General features: G+C 38.6%; 1 protein-coding gene across 1 annotated transcript in view; it reads right to left on the reverse strand.

Annotated features, from left to right (window-relative positions):
- Positions 1 to 7,054: 7,054 nt before the first annotated feature.
- The window catches only part of LOC139740543 (carbonic anhydrase-related protein-like), a 72,255-nt gene continuing 59,375 nt past the window's right edge, over positions 7,055 to 19,934 (reverse strand). Inside the window, exons 7-9 of the mRNA XM_071651133.1 lie at positions 16,189 to 16,240; positions 8,262 to 8,374; positions 7,055 to 7,189 (exon numbers count right to left, since the gene is read on the reverse strand). Of these exons, the coding sequence (XP_071507234.1) occupies positions 7,055 to 7,189; positions 8,262 to 8,374; positions 16,189 to 16,240 (300 nt within the window). The remainder of the gene's footprint in view (positions 7,190 to 8,261; positions 8,375 to 16,188; positions 16,241 to 19,934) is intronic.

Consider the following 19,934-nt stretch of genomic DNA (forward strand, 5'->3'; position numbering starts at 1 on the left):
CTGGTGTACCAAAACGCTTCAATTAGGATAAGCTCATGAGCAGCAATATTGAATTCTCGCAACACTGAAGATACCGGTGCTATATCGGGGGGAAGAAGATGCGACGAGACGAGACGAGACGAGACAAGGCTGGCTCGGGGGCCCGAGCTTTTCCTGTTACTGCTCCACTTCCGCCGCTTAAGTGCTCCTTGCTCAGAGTGAGAATACCACTCGGTGCTTTAATAGCTTCGACTCTGTCAAACATGATTGCCCATAGAGCTATTCAATCGTTCCCTTCCCAAACTCCGAACGTCAAAACATCTTAACCTCAGTGCCTGTATTACGGCCACATATCCTGCTTGCATTATAATGTCATATGATTTTTTTCTTTCGGGGCAACCCGCTCTGTTCTATGTTCTCGTTATAATATGCGCGCGTGTGCGTTCTCAGTTGATGAAACGGTCCTTATGCCTTTCTTTTTCCCCCTCTTATCTCTGAATTCTCATCGTTGCCTTTTTAGTCACTATTCACTTCTTCACCAGCTAATAGAACTCAAGCGCATTTATTCTCTGCTCGACCCCTTCCATCTTTATTCTGCTCGTCTACAGTAATTTCCCCCTTACTTCATCACCCACCGCAGTTTTCAGCGATAATGCGCTAAACCAATGAACTTCCCTACTCTATTGAGAGAAAGAGAACAGGAGAGGGGAAAAAGAATCTGTAGGGAAGAAAGAGCAGAGGGGAAAAAGTCAGAGTTTAATTGAAAACACTGCTGCGATCATGTTCAGGTGTCCTAACCCCCGAATTTATTCTTGATGTGTGTACACAAGCCAATCTTGGGAAATGGTTGAACTCTCTGTCTTCAATTGAGTCGCTCTACGGGGCGACAAATTTCCCGTTCCTGTTTTAAAAAAAGGAAAAAGAAAATCGCTTGGAGGCGAAAGGAACCTCTCCCGGCTTCGTCTCTTATGTTTACACGGAGAAGCATGTAAAATAGTCCCGGGTCGCGTGAAAGCAATTGTTTTATCGACGCGATCCATTTTCAATTTATTAGCCGCTAAATGAGCACTTAGTCGAGCGAGGAGAGCACCGGGGAGACGCTGGGCGAGAGAGGAAAGGCATTCCCGCTCGCATCTCCGAGCCTTCCAGTCCAATGGCATTTGACAATTCACCTAATCGGACACGAATGCATATTAAAGGATCGTCCAGCTCTCGTGCAGCAAGCAAAACGCATTATAGGGCTTCACAACCGTGCTTGAAAAGCGAGTATCCGCCCATTTAGTGTGGAAAAAAATTATGAGAGCTAAAGGAATTAAAAGTTGGTGATGACAGAAATTGGGTTTTCGGAGGGTTGATTAAAGTACATGCTGTTAAGTAGGGGGAGGGGAGTTCGCAATTAATGCAATGTTTATCACCGAACAAGACGTGATACCAAAGCCACATATCCAGGCCACAAACAGTTGCATCTTTAGAACTTTTGCTTGAAGAGCACGTTGAGCGTCGTTGGCTGAGGCGAAACGTCGTCATCTTCTAGCCGCATGATGATGGCTTAAAAACCTCGTCAATATTTCATAACAGTACTTTCGACATGATAGTATTACATTGACTTGATTCTTTTTCTTTTTTTGGGGGGGGGGGGAAGCGGGCAAGGGCCTGGAATCTACAGAAAAACCCTCATCATCTGAATATTAAAACAGTCAAGAAATATTTCAACATTCACCTTTCAAAGAAGTAAGGTGCTAATCTCGATTTTGATACATCCACGCAATCCCTTTGATGTTGAACTGCACCAACGCAAGGAGTGAAAGACCAAAGGAGGTAAAAAAAAAAACCCACAAAAGATAATAATAATAATAATAAACCCACAATATTAATAAAATTTGAAACCAGGCCCCACGATGAACTCGATACCGTATAAAGAGATGGCATTGGGCATTCTCTTTTTCGCACGAGGGTGGGAGAAGAAAAAGATCTCGTCGTGGTGATGGTAAAGGGGTGGTGGTACAATGAGAGATGATATTACGTCGATCCACGGAACACCAAAATTCACTGATTTCACGACACTGATAATCTTACTGGCACATACGATGTTGAATTGTTGGTCCCAGATACGATGTTGAATTGTTGGTCCCAGATAATGTGCTTTATTACTGTTGCTTCTAAATACCGATTTTTTTTGTATGTATATATATATATATATATATATATATATATATATATATATATATATATATATATAATGCATTTGTGTATATGTGTGTGCGTGTGTGAGTATTCATATGTGTATGTGTGTGTGGTTGTTGCTTTGTTTGATTTTTCAAAACATATGCTTCTGGAGGTATACGCAGACGAAGAATGAAGAAGTGGTCGTAATTCGATTACAATTACAACGAGTGACAGTTATTTTGATCAATGAATACCTCAAACGGAGCCAGGGATGTACATCTCGCCAAATGACAGACGACGTTGATTTTCAAAACTTAATTTGAGACGATCAGCTGAAAGAAGAAGAAAAACGTTATAAAAAAGAAGCAGAAATTATACAAACATTCCATTTAGATAAACGCCACGATGGAATAGCGTAGTAAGAGTATCGACGTGAGCTGCAACGGAAAGTACACAATAACATGCATGCATTTTGTCGAATGGAGTACTTCGACAATTGTCTACAAACACAGAAAGAAAAAAAAAAGGTTGTCACATTTCGTGTCAGCGAGTGGTCGTCAATATGAATGTCTGGCTGCAAATTGACGATTTAATCGAGGCGAGAGGTAAAAGTGCTAGGTATCGATTCGGCAGTGTCAAATTGAAGTTCCATCGATCGGGCTAGATTAAACCCTCATTCATGGACGGTGTAGCAAAGTACACGGGCATGGGTGAGCAGGTTGATTGAGTATCTACTCAGCAGGGAGGAACGAGCCACTCGCCCAATTTTGTGGGGTGGAAGGAGGGATGCGGTCGCCATGGAAACGGTTAAGTTTATTGTATTGTAATGTTTAATGAGTGATGTGCGATATAGTGTGCACAGCGGAATTCCGCCGGCGGTCTTGAGCCTCACGATCGATAGCTATGATTAATTGAAAACAAATTGTTCATGTGTTATTGTGAGAGGCGGGAACACGTGTGAAAACACCGGCTCGGACTGACGGAGACGCAAGATGGTCACACACATATACACACAAACACACTCAAACACACACACGTGAACTGCTGGATATTGATGAGTTTCTCCGGAACAAAACGAGCAATCATTCATAGCAAAGTGACGACTTACCGACCAAACACTGGCTTTCAAAAAGAGTCATTTTGTCGGCGTATTCACACTATCGCCTTATAGGGTAAACAATGGAAGTCTCAGAGAAGTTAATGCTTACTTTGTGACGTCAAGGTTGGAATTATTGATAAGTAAAACGACAACTATGTCACGGCCCTCTGTCGCGATTGTCAGTAAGGAAATCGTAATCGAATTTCGCTGCAAGTATGGCAAGAAGGGTACATCAATAAAATAATTATTGTAGTCTGCTGTTATCAGAAGAAAGCAACAGCAACACAGTGAATGGTAACGGAACTCACGCGTCGAGTGTTAGTACAAGGATGTATTGCCTTTGGGTTTTACATCAGACATTCTGATAAGACTATCAGTTGGATGGGTGGTGTAAACGTTGTTTGTTTTATGGTGACTATAGACATTATAACCCTCCATAGAAACAGGATCCCGAAGAAAAGCGAAGGGTTCGAGTTCATCAGGTGTCAGACCCCATGACAAGAAATGTCGACGATTATAACTTATGCAAGACATTGATAATCTACAGGGAAACGATATCATAAACTTTCAAGAGATATGTTCGGAAATGCAATTCTCATCTTTTAATTTCATTGGTATATTTAAAATAAATGCACTTTATTTTCTTTGGCCTTCATATTTCGCTTTGTAATTTAAGAGAGACCTGCAATTATTTAGACTGTTATTTCCAAATGAAAACAACCCAAACTGTGCAGAAGAAAGTAAATTGAATCATAAATTTCGAAAAAAAAACAAACTTGCATAGTTATGTTAAAGTAGATGTTAAGATTGATAGATATATATAGAATATGTCTGAATGTTTTCCAAAGTTATACTCGATTTTCAGACCATTTGGCGATCTTGTCTTAAAACCCAAGGAAAACTCTGCGTCTCCCTTCCTTACCATATACACCTCAAATTCTACGTTTAGTGGAGAAGGGAAATAACCTTTGAACCCCTTCACGTGTTTGTAATTTCCGCTTTACGCCCTCTGTCAATGAGTTCGCCTTTCACTGATAGAGCAAGTTGCATTATTTCTGTTGTCGGAGAATCAAACTGTCAGTTCTATTCTGTGACAACCCGATAGCCATACGGAGTCAGTGTAATGTCAAGTACATGAACACATACACGCAAAAACACAACCAAACACACACACACACACACACACACACACACACACACACACACACACACACACACCCTCACAAAACGGTCTAAAAAAACGTTAAAAGCAACAAATCTACAAAAAGTAGGAGAATTTGCTTCCATCGTTAAAGGACAAGTTCACCTTCATAAACATAATGATTGAGATAATGTAGCAATATTAGTAGAACACATCATTGAAAGTTTGAGGAAAATCAGACAATCCGTTCAAAAGTTATGAATTTTTGAAGTTTTTGTGCAGTACCCGCTGGATGAGAAGACTACTGCAGTGTATGAATAACTTAGATGTCACATGCGTACAACAATATAAGGAAAATAGTAAAGAGAATTTCACAAAATTCCATCTTTTGAAAAAAGTACACATTCCCCTGACTCGTTACCGACAAATGTTATGGGCAATATTATTCCCCCTGCCTTTAGAAAGAGGCAAGTCAAGTGCTCTTTTATTATGCGAAAAAAAGTGAAAATATGTTGAATTTTCTTTTACATTTTCTTTATACTGTTGTACGCATATGACTCACAAGCTGTAGTAGTCTCCTCATCCAGCGGTTCCAACACAAAAATTTAAAAAATTCATAACTTTTGCATCGATTGTCCAATTTTCCTCAAACTTTCACTGATGTGTTCTACTAATATTGTTGCATTTTCTCAATCCGTATGTTTATGAAGGTGAACTTGTCCTTTAAATCAGGATTCTTTCTTTCTCTTCATTTGTTTTTCTTAATGTTTGACCTTCGTCAAAAGAGTAACCTTTTTCCTTTGTAAAGTTTTAGCACTATTTAAAAAATATGAAACTTCTTATTTCCCTTCTAAAACACATAAAACGACAGGCATCAAAATAATCAACTTCGACAAGACATCAGGAGTTAATTGTTTGTTGTTTTATTCTTTTTCCATGTATTACATTTGTTACTCCAACAAATAAATGTTTTCTCTCATTTACTGTAACAAAACGCATCGCAATTTCGTTTTTCAAGAAAGTGTATTTTCCCTCAGGAGGTCAGAGAGATCCGGAATTTTGCTTAAAAGTTGATAAAATACATCGTATATCAACCATGTACAGTTTCAAAATGTATTTTTCTTGTTACTCATGAACATGACGACTTCCTATAGAAATAAATCTCACGTAATTACTCTGATAGACAGGCACTGTGTTAGTTGTTCATTTGCACATCGGGGCACATACGGCGACATTTGTGTTTGAGTATCACAAAAATTTACAACTCATCGCGTTGACTGTGGTTTTCGTTCGAAAAATCATACGCCGAAATATAAAAGAAAAAAAAAAGATCATGAGTACATGTGAGTACTCAAAAACAGTCCTCTTTGAGAACAAGCACGAACATTATTAGTTGTATTCATAAACTGATTCCTTTCACACAAAAAACCCCCCAAACAAACTGAAAGATGCTCGATCAAGCATTTCATGCCAATGATTATAATATATGCTACATTACCCATCTTTAGTAGCGGTATTCCTGAGTCATCACTATCTTTCTTGCGCATATTGCCTCTACGTTTGTAAATGTTAAAAAAGACGTGGTTCTTGTAACCGAAAATATTGAACCCGATATGCCTTTCAATGCTGAATGATATCCAATTTGATACACAACATAAAATTAAAATTTTTGTCAAAGTTATTTTTTCTCCCTAGCATCGAGAGAGCAACAGGCACGTGGCAATGGAAAATTTTCTTGTATGATCTACTAGTATTAGCCTTTACTTTAATACCAGGGAAGAAAGGTGATATCAGCATAATGATATTTTGTACCGCTGAATCGCTTCACTTGGTTAAAAAAAGAACAACTAAACAATGAGCATGAAAGAAAAGAACAACACAAGAATGATAGTCTCCGTCCATTGACACTGAGTAGAAATTATGAATATTTATGATTATAATCATGAATAGCTTGGGAATCCAATCTGTTCACAATGCTCCACATTCTTATCTTACAGCTTTTCCTCAGGATCTCTTCTATCAATATGTACATAATAGACTATGCAGATCGCACATGGCGTGGGCATAACACTTTCATAACATATCTACAAAGTGACTGTACATGTATTACACTTCTTTTTAGGATAGGCAGACTCAAACAAACGAGAATAATCTAATTTGATTCCTTTAAAAGAATAACAAGGGTATATATAATTATATGGCATGATGCACTTAGTTAGTGATAACAAAATGGTATGAAGATTTCATTATAATGAATAATTTGTCCAGTGTGCAATATTTCAAAATTGACTACGTAACAATGCACATTCGGTGCAAACTGTGGAACTGATCACACATTATCCAGTATGCTACACATTTGGATGTACACATTTCTGAACACGATGAAATTCGGTAGTGTTCATTCAAAGCTTGTGTGACCAATCAACTAGTCACAGTTCCGGGCACTATGCAACGTATTTGTTGTTGTGTTTTTTTCGTACATCAGTTCCGACACTTTTCTCTTTGTACTCATATCATCACAAACCTTGTGAATCAGTCTCCGCCTAAATCGTAACAATTCCTCTTGGGTTATGTCGTATGTGGGTCTATTATAAGTTGGACCAAAAACGCAATTGGAGCTGGACTTAATGGGACTACAGAAGTAGAGCACTGCTAAACTGGCAGGGCTGTCATTGGAACGACGCCTCGACCACTCGTTCGTTCAAGGGTTGCGTCGGCCGGAAGTTGTCGACAAGCAATCCCTCTTCGCCTCGGAAAGAGAAGTCTCCTTTTACGTGGTTCTTGAGGCGTCGGAATTCCTCCATCTGCGGTTGAAAACAAAAATAATTCTCTTGATGAAGAACCCAAAACACCCCTCGGACATGATGAATTATGATATTTAACTATTCACTTTGGAGCTCCCAAAATGTACTTGAACGATGGCATGGTATAAATGGAATTGTTTTGAAAAACAAATACGATAGAAATAAGATTATGAGAAAATGTAAAAATCGTTTACCGTTTACATGATACAATATATTTCCAAAATCTCATGTTACGTTAATATCAGCTTTGTCCTTGGTGTATAACACGGGCACAAAATATCAAATTGATTTCTACACTGACTGACCACAGATTTGGGATGATATTTGGTTACATATTACATTTCGAGTGATCCAGGTTTTACAAGCCCTGCTGTTCAGTGTATCTCTCTTTTGCACACTTACTTTTCTGTCAACCTTACAAAGTATGCATGGTTGTACTTGGTTATACCGTTTACGATCCACACTGGATTATGTGTTTCTTTGAAATTGATGAACCATGTGATTTGTGTCATGAATAATCTTTGTATTTTGTTTCACTCTTTTGTTTGATACGATAAATGATAATTGATTTCATTTGAATTGAATTGATTGAATTGAAGTGAATCGAATTGAATTGAATTGAATTGAATTGAATTGAATTGAATTGAATTGAATTGAATCGAATTGAATTGAATTGAACTGACATGACGGAAGCATAATATTCCCGGCAGACATGAAACAATATCAGATAGCTAGTTAGATTTCAAAATCAGGCTGGTAAATAATTGTAATACACATACTTTTACGAATGAGTTGTCAGAGCAGGCAAGTGTTTTTGAACATGATCATAATATTATCATATTATGATAACTTTGCATGCATGTATTTCTAATGAGACTATTTCATTCACAGTTTTTTACTTATTAATATTTTTTATTATGGCAAGCATGCTAAACAATTTTGAGTCACAAAAGCTTGTGATTAAGTGGGTCACTCATATGACTCAAAATGCCTGTGTGGTGCTGGGGAAAAGTTAACAAGCATATTTTGTTTAATGTGCAAATAGATTGACGAGATAGATGAAGACACGCGCCTGAGATATCGAAATGGTGAGGGGATATCGGAAGATTATCCACGTGACTCTCTCGTAACAAGGGGGCGTGGTCAAGGATCCCTGGTAAGTCCAAAAGTCATGCAGCTGGGGATCTGTACAGAAAAGGGTAAAACATGCGAAGAACAAAATAGTGACAATATCTCTATTTTTCATTGGCTCTGGTAACTTGACACATGCTTAATGCACCAATGAAATTTACGCCACAAGATGAGACAGAAATTCATGCGTCCAGCACGCATTTTGTGAAACCCACTCCACGTGTCCATTGAACACTAATTGGCAAATTAGCACAATCATAACTACAATTAGTCATCTTTATGGTTTCGCCAAAATATGAGTTATGTCAATGCAAAAGTTTGGGCTATTCACCAATACTGAACAATGTCTACGCAGAGGGTGATTAAAATAAATGCTTACTTCAATTATTAGGAATGAATATATAAATGAATTAGTAAATAAATAGATAAAAAATAGATTTATATAAACATTATTTTCATCATCATTATTATCATCATCGTTGATATCATTATTATTTTGTAACCATCATCGACATCTTCTTGGTGAATACTATTTATACTTGCCACCCCTATCTGGCATACATTGAACGTACGCAAATGGTTGTAGGAGTGTAGGAATGTACGTAGGAAACGAAAACAAGGGTAAAACCCTTACAGGAACGGATAAACAATATTCAGTGAAATTAAGCGTTCTTCAGCTTATAATAGAGATATCGTGATCGCATCCATGCATTTCACGTTCACAGAAACAAGGCCTTCTACCACGTTTAAATTCGCAACGCCGAGTATGCAAATATATGCTGGCGAACGAACAGTGTACGGCTGGTGAGGATTAACTCTCGTACACGAGAAGACAGTGTCAAAAAAAAAAATGGTGGGTGGACGAGGTTCCATCTTTTAATTCTTTTCCCTTCTCTTCGTCCCTTCTCCTCCTTTTGTTCATATTAGCACTATGTAACATAATGTATTATATTTCAATGTTAGCACTATCTTGAAATTACTGCTACTATCATTATCATTACTACAACGATGTTATCGTCGTCGTCCTCTTCCTCATAATCATTATCATGATCACAATCATTGTCATTATCATCATTTTTCTAAGTAATTTTGGTCCCTTCAGTGACGTCACCATGTTTTCTGTTCCGTTTTGTTTTGTTTTGTTTTTGTTTTTAACCGGGCGGTTCTAAAGTCTTCACGGCACCGATCGCATTGCCTGGATCATTTTGGCGAGTGAGGACAGTTTGACTACTGCGCAGACATCCGACGTTGTATAGTAGTCGGAGGTGGCGATTGCTATCGTAGAGGGGGTTTGTCTGCTTTGAAATCGCAATGCAATACTCAATAATAGGAGTTTGTGTGTGTGCGTGTGCGTGTGTGTGTGCGTGAGTGCGTGTTGCTGAACCAACAACCAACTCGCGTGCAAACGGTGTTATGTTTCGTGGCCTTGTTATATTACTCCTAAGAAACCGACCCTTATTTTGTCTTCTACTTGGAAGGCAACATTATTTCATGATTAGACCCTCCCCCCCCCCCCAAAAAAAAAAAAAAAAAAAAATCAACTTCGAGTTATCTTTTCAATTTACATGACTTCGGCGTGGAGAACTAGAAGACTCTGAGATATAAACTCGAGGAAAAATTATATTCATTAAATGATTAAATTCAGGAGAATATAAAAACACTGAAAAATCAAACATATTTTAAAGCATATTAAATATAATTCACAAAATCATGTTTTCGCAATTTTCAGACCACTCGCCTAGGCCCCCTAATTAGAATTCAGATATATTTTTTAAACTCACATGTAGCATAATGATATATAATTATGGACCCTATATATGTGACTGAATCAAAATTAGGAGTTTTTAAGATACAAGCCATCGTGTTCTCTCCTCTTCCTCCTCCTCCTCCTCCTCCTCCATCATCTTCTTCTTCTTTTCTCACGATAACCTCGTGTTCCGACACATCTTTCCTTGCTCCTGGTCAGAGTGGTGTATGCACACAAAGTGGCACGGGCCACCTGTTATCTTTAGTCAAGCAAACAAGGACTGGCTACTGGAGAAGCCTCTTGCCCCTACTCATCGCCGTTCATTGCCGACAAGACGGTGCAGATGGCGCAACTTCAAAACGACAAAAAAATAGTGATGCTGCCGATAGCCAAGAGCGAGATTAGATTGAGGCATTAGGTTATTAGTCATAAACTGTCAATACCTTAAAAATCATCGAATTATTAAAAACCTATTGCTGGAGTAAAGAAAATTTTCCACCGCCAGCCCACCCTATTCAAATACGGGCACCTAATAAAATACAATCTAATCATTATAAACGTCTTTCGAGAGGCGAATATGCAAGCATTTCAGAGCTGGTGCGCGCTCAGATTTTGTGTACCCAACGGTCGCCAGTCACTGACGGACGAGCCCGTGTGTTAACTGGAGTTTAAATACAAACTAATACACGTGTGCGTCCAGCCGCGCGGGGATCCGCCATTATGGCTTCCACACGTTCGAGCGTCAAAGTCTGGTTCTATTTGCTTTGTCCCATAGGTATTGATTATGAGTGATGAAGGAGTGATGCCTTTGTGATTGGCCTATAGTTCGCTTCATCGACACACTCGCTAATCTACGGCGGCGCAAATTGTTTCTGCAATCTTCGTTAGTCGTCAGCGGACGAGCTCGCGCGCAACGTGAAAGTCGACTTTTTCCCTCCTCCTCATCCCTCTCTCTATCTCTCACTCCCTCTTTCTCTGTTTTACCCCCATGTTGATTACCTTAATGGGTCCCGTAACGGTCTAAAACTCTTAGTGTCTTCGTATGAAGAAGGTTAAATTGAATTATGACGCCACACACGTATGTACACACATACACATTGACACACACACACACTCCTGTCGCGTTGAATGCAAGCGAGAATTTATTTCGTCTGAAAACAAACCCGCCAACCGAGACGCGCGCTGTTTGCATCCTCCATTCGCGGTGAGGTTCCACTGGTGATAGCGCAATCGATGAAGGAACGAGCGCTGTTTGGAGAAACTATTTCACGTGCGGCTGAAAGGTGCACGGAATTATAAACACTGCCCTTCAGTAATAGCTTTATTACCTAAACAGGGGAGCAAACTACTACGAGGGGAAAAAAAGAAGGCGCCTGCCAGTGAGCACGAAGTGGCACGGTTACCATCAATGGGAGGGCCATGTCGTTATTTGTACGCGATGTGTTGCTTTCCAGGACCAAATGAATATATCATTTTCGTTGATCTATGCTATCGCGTTTCACCCGTCATCAATTACCGTTTGGCACGTGACCTTTACGTGGTTTAGTTCTTTGGTGAAAAATGCAGGTTACAATGAAAAAAAAAACTAGATGATTTTTTTTCTTCAAATTTTACGACAAAATACATTTTGGCATCTATTAAGTTGTGCAGATTGTGACCTCTTCATGTCTTATTTTTGTTTTGTTTTTTTTTACATCAGAAACTGCACAATGAGTCAATAGTTTTTATGGTATTATATAAACATATATACATATATATATATATGTAATACATATATATTCCTTATCATGAACGTAAAGGTCATGGAATGTGTATATTTAGTATACTTTTTTTCACATAAAAGCAACTGAAAAGTACCTTAGCACTGCAGCACATAAAATCATTCAAATCATCAGTGCTCATCACCATTATTTTGAACATTTCACTCTGATTCCTCAATTATTGATTTTTAAAGACTATACTTCTAGGTAGCAATCAGTGTTCCGGGCGTTATGTAACGCGACTCTGACGACATTTGACAAACTGATCATAAGAAAACTGTCATAACGATAATGATGATGATGACAATGATGGTGATGATGATGATGATGATGATGATAACCATGACGATGATGATGATGATGATGATGATGATGATGATGATGATAATGGTGATGATGATCAAAACAATCATGATCTAATACAGATTGCAAATGCTCTCTTTTTAAAAATTTCCTCCTTTACAAAGAAAACCATATCTCCCATGCTGTGTAACACGAGAAAGGTCAGTATATTCATTTTGTTTTCGAAAGTCAAGCATTCTACTTTCATGGATTGCATTACGCAGATAAGTTGTTCGGAAGTCGGGATAAAGACGTTGATTAAATTGAGAAAGTGAAAAGAAAGAAAAGGAAACGACAATTCTGTCATTGTTAGATTGTCACGGAGAAATTGTATAATTGTTTGACCGTTACAGTTTCCTCCGCTTTATCGGGACAATTTTCCAGTAGTAGGATTGTGACGATCTTGACCTTTAACTCTTTTGAGTGCCACGTTTATTTCCTGTCCATAGGTTTGTGTGTCCGATTTGTGCACATTTGACTTACTGGCACAGAAAGAGTTAAAGAGGAAATCCAGTCCAAATATAAGTTAGTCTGATAAAAAGAGTGAAATCTTACGAGTTAAACGGTAAATATTTGACTGAAATCGGATGAAAAATAAGGAAGTTATGACATTTTGAAGCTTTCCTAATTTCTGCAAAACAGTTCTTGTACAGTGGATATGAATATACAAATGAGTGAGCTAACCATGTCATATCCTCACAACTTTCCACTGATCGTGTACAAAAAATGTCCAAAATTCAATGTTTCTGTCATTGAAGTCTGAAACATGATGTTATTCCTGGTTGAGTAACTTCAGAATAGTGATCAGTTAGATATACCTGGATTTGAACCTCGGGCATAATTGCGTTTGAATGAAAAATGGGAAATTTCAATATTTTATGCACAAACTATATGTTAAGTTGTGAGGGAGTGACATGCTCACTTTGCCATTTGCATTTTCATATTGACTGTTCAAGAGCTGTTTCCCCGAAAAATAGCGACACTTCAAAATGTCATAACTTCCTTATTTTTCATCCGATTTCAATAAAATTTATACTGTTGAACTCGTAACATTTTACTCTTTCTTATCAGACTAACTTATATTTGGACTGGATTTCCCCTTTAAGAGATAAGAGGCTTGTGAAGTATCAATTACACCCAAAACAAAAATTTGCTAACAAAAACTGTTTTAAAGTGAAATGCCCTAGTCATACTGCGTGAATCACGTGGCTTCCGTATACAAAAGTTTCCCTTCCTATTTTCAGTTTCATAGTCATTAATGATCGGTCGAATGAGGGTACAAATCCCGGCAATTGATTTGAAATATCCACTAAAGTCAAAGAGACATCTCTGATTGTGTGGAAGGTTCGGCGCTGATGAAAATGTAATTTTAAAAAATGTTTCCATCATTTTGAAACCATAAATGTCGCTATAAATGTTCCATAATGGCGCGTGCATTCTCGTCACCCTGTAGCCATGAAGGCATGGATAGGTTTATGCGAGTCTCCGCAGAGTGGCGGCCATTGCATTCTTTCGTGGCGTCCAATGAGTAGGATGTGGAGACATCTGTCCAAACTGTCCAACAAGTCGAGCCGGATACCCGATACACGCGGGAAGTCGAACCGGATTGATCGGCGTGCCGGTTGCCCACCAAACTTTAATTGAAGTTTCGACAAATTTGATTGAATTCGGGGAGCGCCGGCACAGTTCCCGCGCAAGTGAAAGATTAAGAGGGGGGGGGGGGGGGGTACAGAAGAAAAATAGAAAGAGAAAAGGAGAGAAACTGTTGGGGATAGTGAATTTGAAAGACAAAGAGAATATAATGTAAGATATAGGTTTTGAAATGACGAGAATGCATCATCAACATAGACAAAACTGGAATGTAATTTAACATCATCAGGATGAGGGGTGAAGTGATGACAAAGAGACAAAAAAAAATAAGGACAACATGGTAGCAACAGCACATGACAACAGGAATATATCAATAAGAGAGAGAGAGAGAGAGGGGGGGGGGGGAGAGAGAGAATGACGAAATGTGATAATGTGATGGAATATTGACGACAGTATTAGATACACTGTATGATAGATGTGGTGGGAGTGTGATGGACGAATTAGAAAACTTTCGGCATTCTCTTTTACGAATAGAAAGTAAATTCTGAAATCGGTTGGTGATCCGTTACCGTTACCATAAAGTTTTTGAAAACATGGCTTTCCTTGTGTGTTTATGTATTGTTATTGCTCTTATACTTGAACGACAATTCATCATAGAGGTGGAGTTGATTGACTTAATGGTTACATCCAACAATCCATATAAGCACCAGGTTCATGCAACAAAAGTTACAGCGGACATAGGCTGATCGATGGAAATATTTGATAAAAAAAGTTAAAAAAAACATTAACGTACAAACCTATTTAGAAATTATTATATTTTCCACAATGGAGAAAATAAATCATATGAAAATAAAGGGAGGTAGCCGTCACAACAAATTGGATAGGCAGAAGGAACTGGCGACGGATGATTATCAGTAGGAAAGAAAGACTAAATAAGTAAGTCGAAAAAAAAAGTTGTTGTCTGTTCCGATTTTCAGCAGTTTATCGTCATCCCGCAGCTTTGCGGTGCTACAAAGTACAACCCGCCCTTTCGGCTGTGTCGCCTTTCCTCGTGTCGGCCAGGCAAGCCGACTTGTGGAGGGACTTGATCGTATTGCAATCTTAGGTGGGCCGAGTCGAATCGATGTCGTGAGGGCGGGAAGCAGCCACGCTGGGCCGGTTGCGGCACGTCTTACCCTCGATCATGTTCACAGATGTACGATAAAATGCTGGATAGTGTATCTTCTAACGGCTCCCTGATTGGCCGAATATCTCCAGGACATGTCCGAGATTTCGGCTGAGAGAATGAATGCTTCTTCAGAATTTCTTACTTTTTTCCCCCTTTTTTCTTCGCAGGCAGATCGCGGCGAGATTCCATTGTTATTGAAAACCTAGAAACTTCGTGCATTTTTGACCGACTAAACGAGACGGTCGCTGGAGTAGCATGTCGCTGTGTGCTGACCGCCTCTTGGGGGCGTTTGCCGAACAGGTGTTCTCAAACCTTCGCTGCAACGTGGTATCGGTTTTTGTCCGAGTGAAATGTTACCTTCAAAGAGATTTTTGCGTGAGCTTAAATCAGAGCCGTCACGTCGCCTACATTGCAAAAGCATTTGAGAACAAACACACACACAAAAGGAAAACGTAGTGCGCTATTACCTTCCTATCGGGGCAGAAATAAAACTAGATTTTCAGTACGCTACGTTTTAATCTGTGTGACTGCAAAGTGACGACAAAAACAAAAGTGACGCCCACACCAACTTTGCATGGGCCATAGCTGTGTCACACACCCGCTTGTCCACCTTTAATACTAGTACCATATGCTCGTCGAGTAGTGAACCGATCAATCCTTTCATGTTCATGAGACTGGTGCCTCAACGTTTTACGGTCATAGGGTTGTTATCTGCAACCCATTGTCATCTTGGCAAGATAGCCACAAAATCCTGTAACCAGTAAACAGGGTTTTCACTTACTTGAATAAGGGAATTTAGATTAATGTAATCCTGCATTGCCAATAGTATCTCCATTTTGAAATTTAAATTTACACTCGTTTGCGGCGCACGGGCGCACACTTTGTACAGGAAATTATTCTTCCTATATGTCAATGTATATTTTTGGTATCTGTGCAATTCGAGCTTTGGTTGCCAGGCAGATCTTAGTAAAGACCTTTTTCAATTCAATTCAATACACACAGATATAACAAAGTGCATTGATGTATTTTGAAGGTTCGTACTCCCGAAGTCATTGGGCCAGATGATTGTTTTCACTTTCTAATCTCATTTATAAACAGTCATTTTGCATAGATACTATCACAATATAAACAGCTGGAGATAACTTAGATGAAGATGTCACTCTTACATCCATTGATTTCTATCAACTTATTACTATTTCGACAAAACTGATCTCTGAAATGATGGACTGCTATGAAGATTGATTGAAAGATGTACTCTTACCTGGTAGAAGGCAGCTTGGGTGAAATGGCGTAGTAACAGATAGGGTCCTGCCCTGTTGGTAGATAAATTATAAAACAAAGGGGGAAATGAGTCAAAATAATCATTTGGAACCAGACCTCCAGCTAGTCTGTGGATTTAACAAAAAATTATCCATCAAGCAAATGGAATAATTTTAATACAACATAATTGTGACCAAAAAAAAATTGTTACAAAAAAGTCTAAATAATAGTGACAACCATTGATCATAAAAATACCAATGGTGATGATAATTTTGATATTGATGAAATCACAATAACGACAAAGAGAACTAGAAAATACAAAGAAGTAGAAAATCAGAATAGCTGCTTTTAAGCTAGTCATAAGCAAAGATTTCTGAGCAGCTACTGAAGGCAACTGAGATAACCATCAAAACATTTTGTAACATTTGAGGCAATTTTCGGTGCCAGAACTAAAAAAAAAAAAAAAAAGAAAGAAAGAAAGGGTGGAGGGTATGATCTCACAGCTTCCTTCTCTTTTTTTTTTTCTCCAAGAACAATGTGGTCAAAATCAAAATGATAGATTATGATTACTCGGAGGATGAAGCCTAGAATTAAAACTATACGTTCGTGGAGGTTGATTGTTGTTATTTTTTTTTTTTGGAGGGATCACTTTATAGAGCGTATAGATGGGTACGAACAGCGGACTTGATTAGGAAGTTAATTTTCAGCCACATATCAACCTCCTGTAATGAGCTAAAAAGGATGCAATTTCCCCGTGTTCGACAGGTGGTCAAGCCAGTGTAGACTTTGCAGATATGTCATGATTTACGAAGATGAAGACGATAAAAATTTATGACGAAGACACTCTCGATCAGACGATATTGCAAATATCTTTATTCTTAATATTATCACCATAGCTATCATCAGTGTACTCCATTTCTTTAAGCATTAAATTAAATTTTCCAAACTGAAAAAAGGCATTAAAAATGGTTGGCGGCATTACCTTAATAAACGGTATTCTAAAATAAAATAACTAAACCTCCTGAGGAAAAGAGAAACAAAATACTGAAGGGACAAAAATTATTTTCGCCCTGATGATAAGAGCGCTTCAGTGATGCTCAAATCTCAAGAGGGGGACCAGCTGTCGGAGGATGGAAGTCCGTCTCTCTGTCTGTGTTTACTTCGTCGCTCGTGACACTTTCTGACAAATTGCAGTTACCGTATTATCTCTGAACAGTCAATACTACCCCGGTAGAAAACGAGTGTATAAGCACTTCTTTATTTGTCCTCATTTTTTTTTTAGGATGCTACAAGTCTCGTGTCTTATTCTTCATCCTTTCTCATAGATATTTCTCTTCTTCTTTTTTTTAATGTTATTCTCCACCGAAACAAATTAATTTCCCTCTCGTGGTATGGTAATTCTTTAAAATCTAGAATAAGACAGTGTTCACTTAATAACGCTCTCACGATACTTCAAGCGCCAAGATGTTGCGAATCGCCGTTGGGTTTAAACTACAATGTACGTGCTACCGATTTCCGGAAACTGTCGGTTAGGTAACATAAACGGCATCTAATCAATAGATACTTCGTTTTACGCGGCCGATAAGAAAGCAGTGAACGCCAGTATCCAAGCAAGCTACTACTGGACCAACGGGTTATGCGTCCCTTCCAAAAGACTATACGAAATGAGGATAACGTGCTCGCGAAGGGGCACAGTCACTGCTGCCATACAGGGAACTCGAACCAGCGACCTAATGATTGATAGTCCGTGGTCTCATTCAGTTGACCACAGCAGCTCCTCTCCCATGTCATCACAGATCTATATATATGATTACGAAGCAGCACCAACTTGTCTGACTTCATTACCAAAGGCAGACATCGTATACCTTTTGCATCAATAGGGGCACACCCGATCCGCTTTATCATAGATAGACTGATGAACAGAGTCTATAGAAGTCTCAGAATGTTGCGTGTTCGCAGTACTAGTAACTGACATAAAAAATGGGGTGGCAATTCTCTTTCCCACAAACTTTAGATAAAATTATGCTGTTGAAGTGAAGATAACATGTTCAAAATCTTGAATAACTAAACTGCCATCGCGTCTAAAATTGTGGGATTTGAAAGTGTTTTACAGTTTTGTTTCAACTTTTCTGTCGGTTCTTTTAGTCTTCTACATAGTCGCTCTCAAAGATCCAACACTTTATTTAGGCAAGATGGTGTTTCCTAGAAATCATAAATAGACAATGGCACGTATATCATATGTAATTCATGGATTTTTATTTTGAACTGCTATAAGCTTTTCATATTCCAGAAGCCCTATGAGTGTCTGTGACTAGGAGGTATGAAATGTCACAGATAATGCCATTAACGCGCACGCACACACGCACGCACGCACACACACACAAACACACACACACACACACACACACACACACACACACACACACAAATATTGCGCTTCCTATTTTGATGTAGACATAAGAGTAAGAATATTTTAATGACAAAATTGGTCTTGGAATATCAAATCAAATTTAGCCCCATACCCCCTGCCTGATTATTAGTGAAAGATAAAGTACCCGTGACGTCAAAATTAATTGAGTCAATATTTCTACACCGGTTCCGCATGAGACTATGGCGGGGAAACGAGGGCACATTGGAGCCCTGTAGCGTTGTTGGTGATGTGGTAGATGGTTCACGTGTGTTTCATTTTGATGATAGTGTTGTCTGCAAGCGTCACACGCAACGCTTTTGGGGGTAATATAGCTAACCAGCCTCACCACATCAAACGACAAATTAATGTAAATCCTGAATCATCACCAGAGGACATTATACCCATATTGATTTTTTATTTTCATGTCCATTTTTATCTCCATTGCGGATGTCTTTATAGACAGCTTGCTAGAAGTGAGTCGGATTTCCATGTAACACCCTTTTGCAGATCAGTGTATCTCGGAGGCAGATAGTAGCAAAGAAAACCAACGGTGTATTGATTATGCTATGAAATCAAACATTATCTTAACTGCCGACAAAGTCCCGGATGTCACAATCTTGGTACAATACCAAAAGATATTTAGTACAATTCTCACATATTATTCACTTACGTACAAATAATGAGACTGTCGGTCATTTTTCTTGCTTCAAGTATGAAGTAAGTCTACATCTTATGAAGACAGCAAAAGTTAAAGTTAACCAAAGGCGATCGTAATGGTTATTGGTGGTTAAACACAGACCTAAAACACACCTTAAAACTCAAAGTAGAGGCATGATAGTCATAATGTATTATAATTTCATCAACTCAGGTAGTGGGCTTTTTATTCTGCATTTCTCACCTGAGATTCTCTCCGTACGTTTAAATTCCATTACGATACGCTATATGCCCTATATCGTGCATTTACAGTCGTTGTGATATTCGCTCCCTATAAACTGGATTGTTATCTACATTTCCATTTTACCACAAACACAGCATCCATACGTAGTTATTAGATGATCATCTCTTAATTAAATACCACAATGTCTAATGTATCCATCACAGTTCCTTCATTAGAAAACTAACAAAATAGATAATGGAAATGGTGAAGAAAGCAGCATTTATGTTTGCATTACGTCGTGGATAATCACGTCATTCAGCTCTTCCACAGTCATTTAAATTTCGTAATCAGTTGCAATTAATATCGAAGAGAAGGAAATGCAAGATTGAAAAACGCCATAGTTTGGCTTCAGTGATGACTCGTACCAGTTCCTTTCAATTTGTGTATAGCTTTCACGTGA

This window comes from Diadema antillarum, unplaced genomic scaffold (genome assembly GCF_040938485.1).
Source record: "Diadema antillarum isolate AM-2024a unplaced genomic scaffold, OU_Dant_1.0 seq00000860_RagTag, whole genome shotgun sequence".
In the NCBI taxonomy this organism is placed as follows: Eukaryota; Metazoa; Echinodermata; class Echinoidea; order Diadematoida; family Diadematidae; genus Diadema; species Diadema antillarum.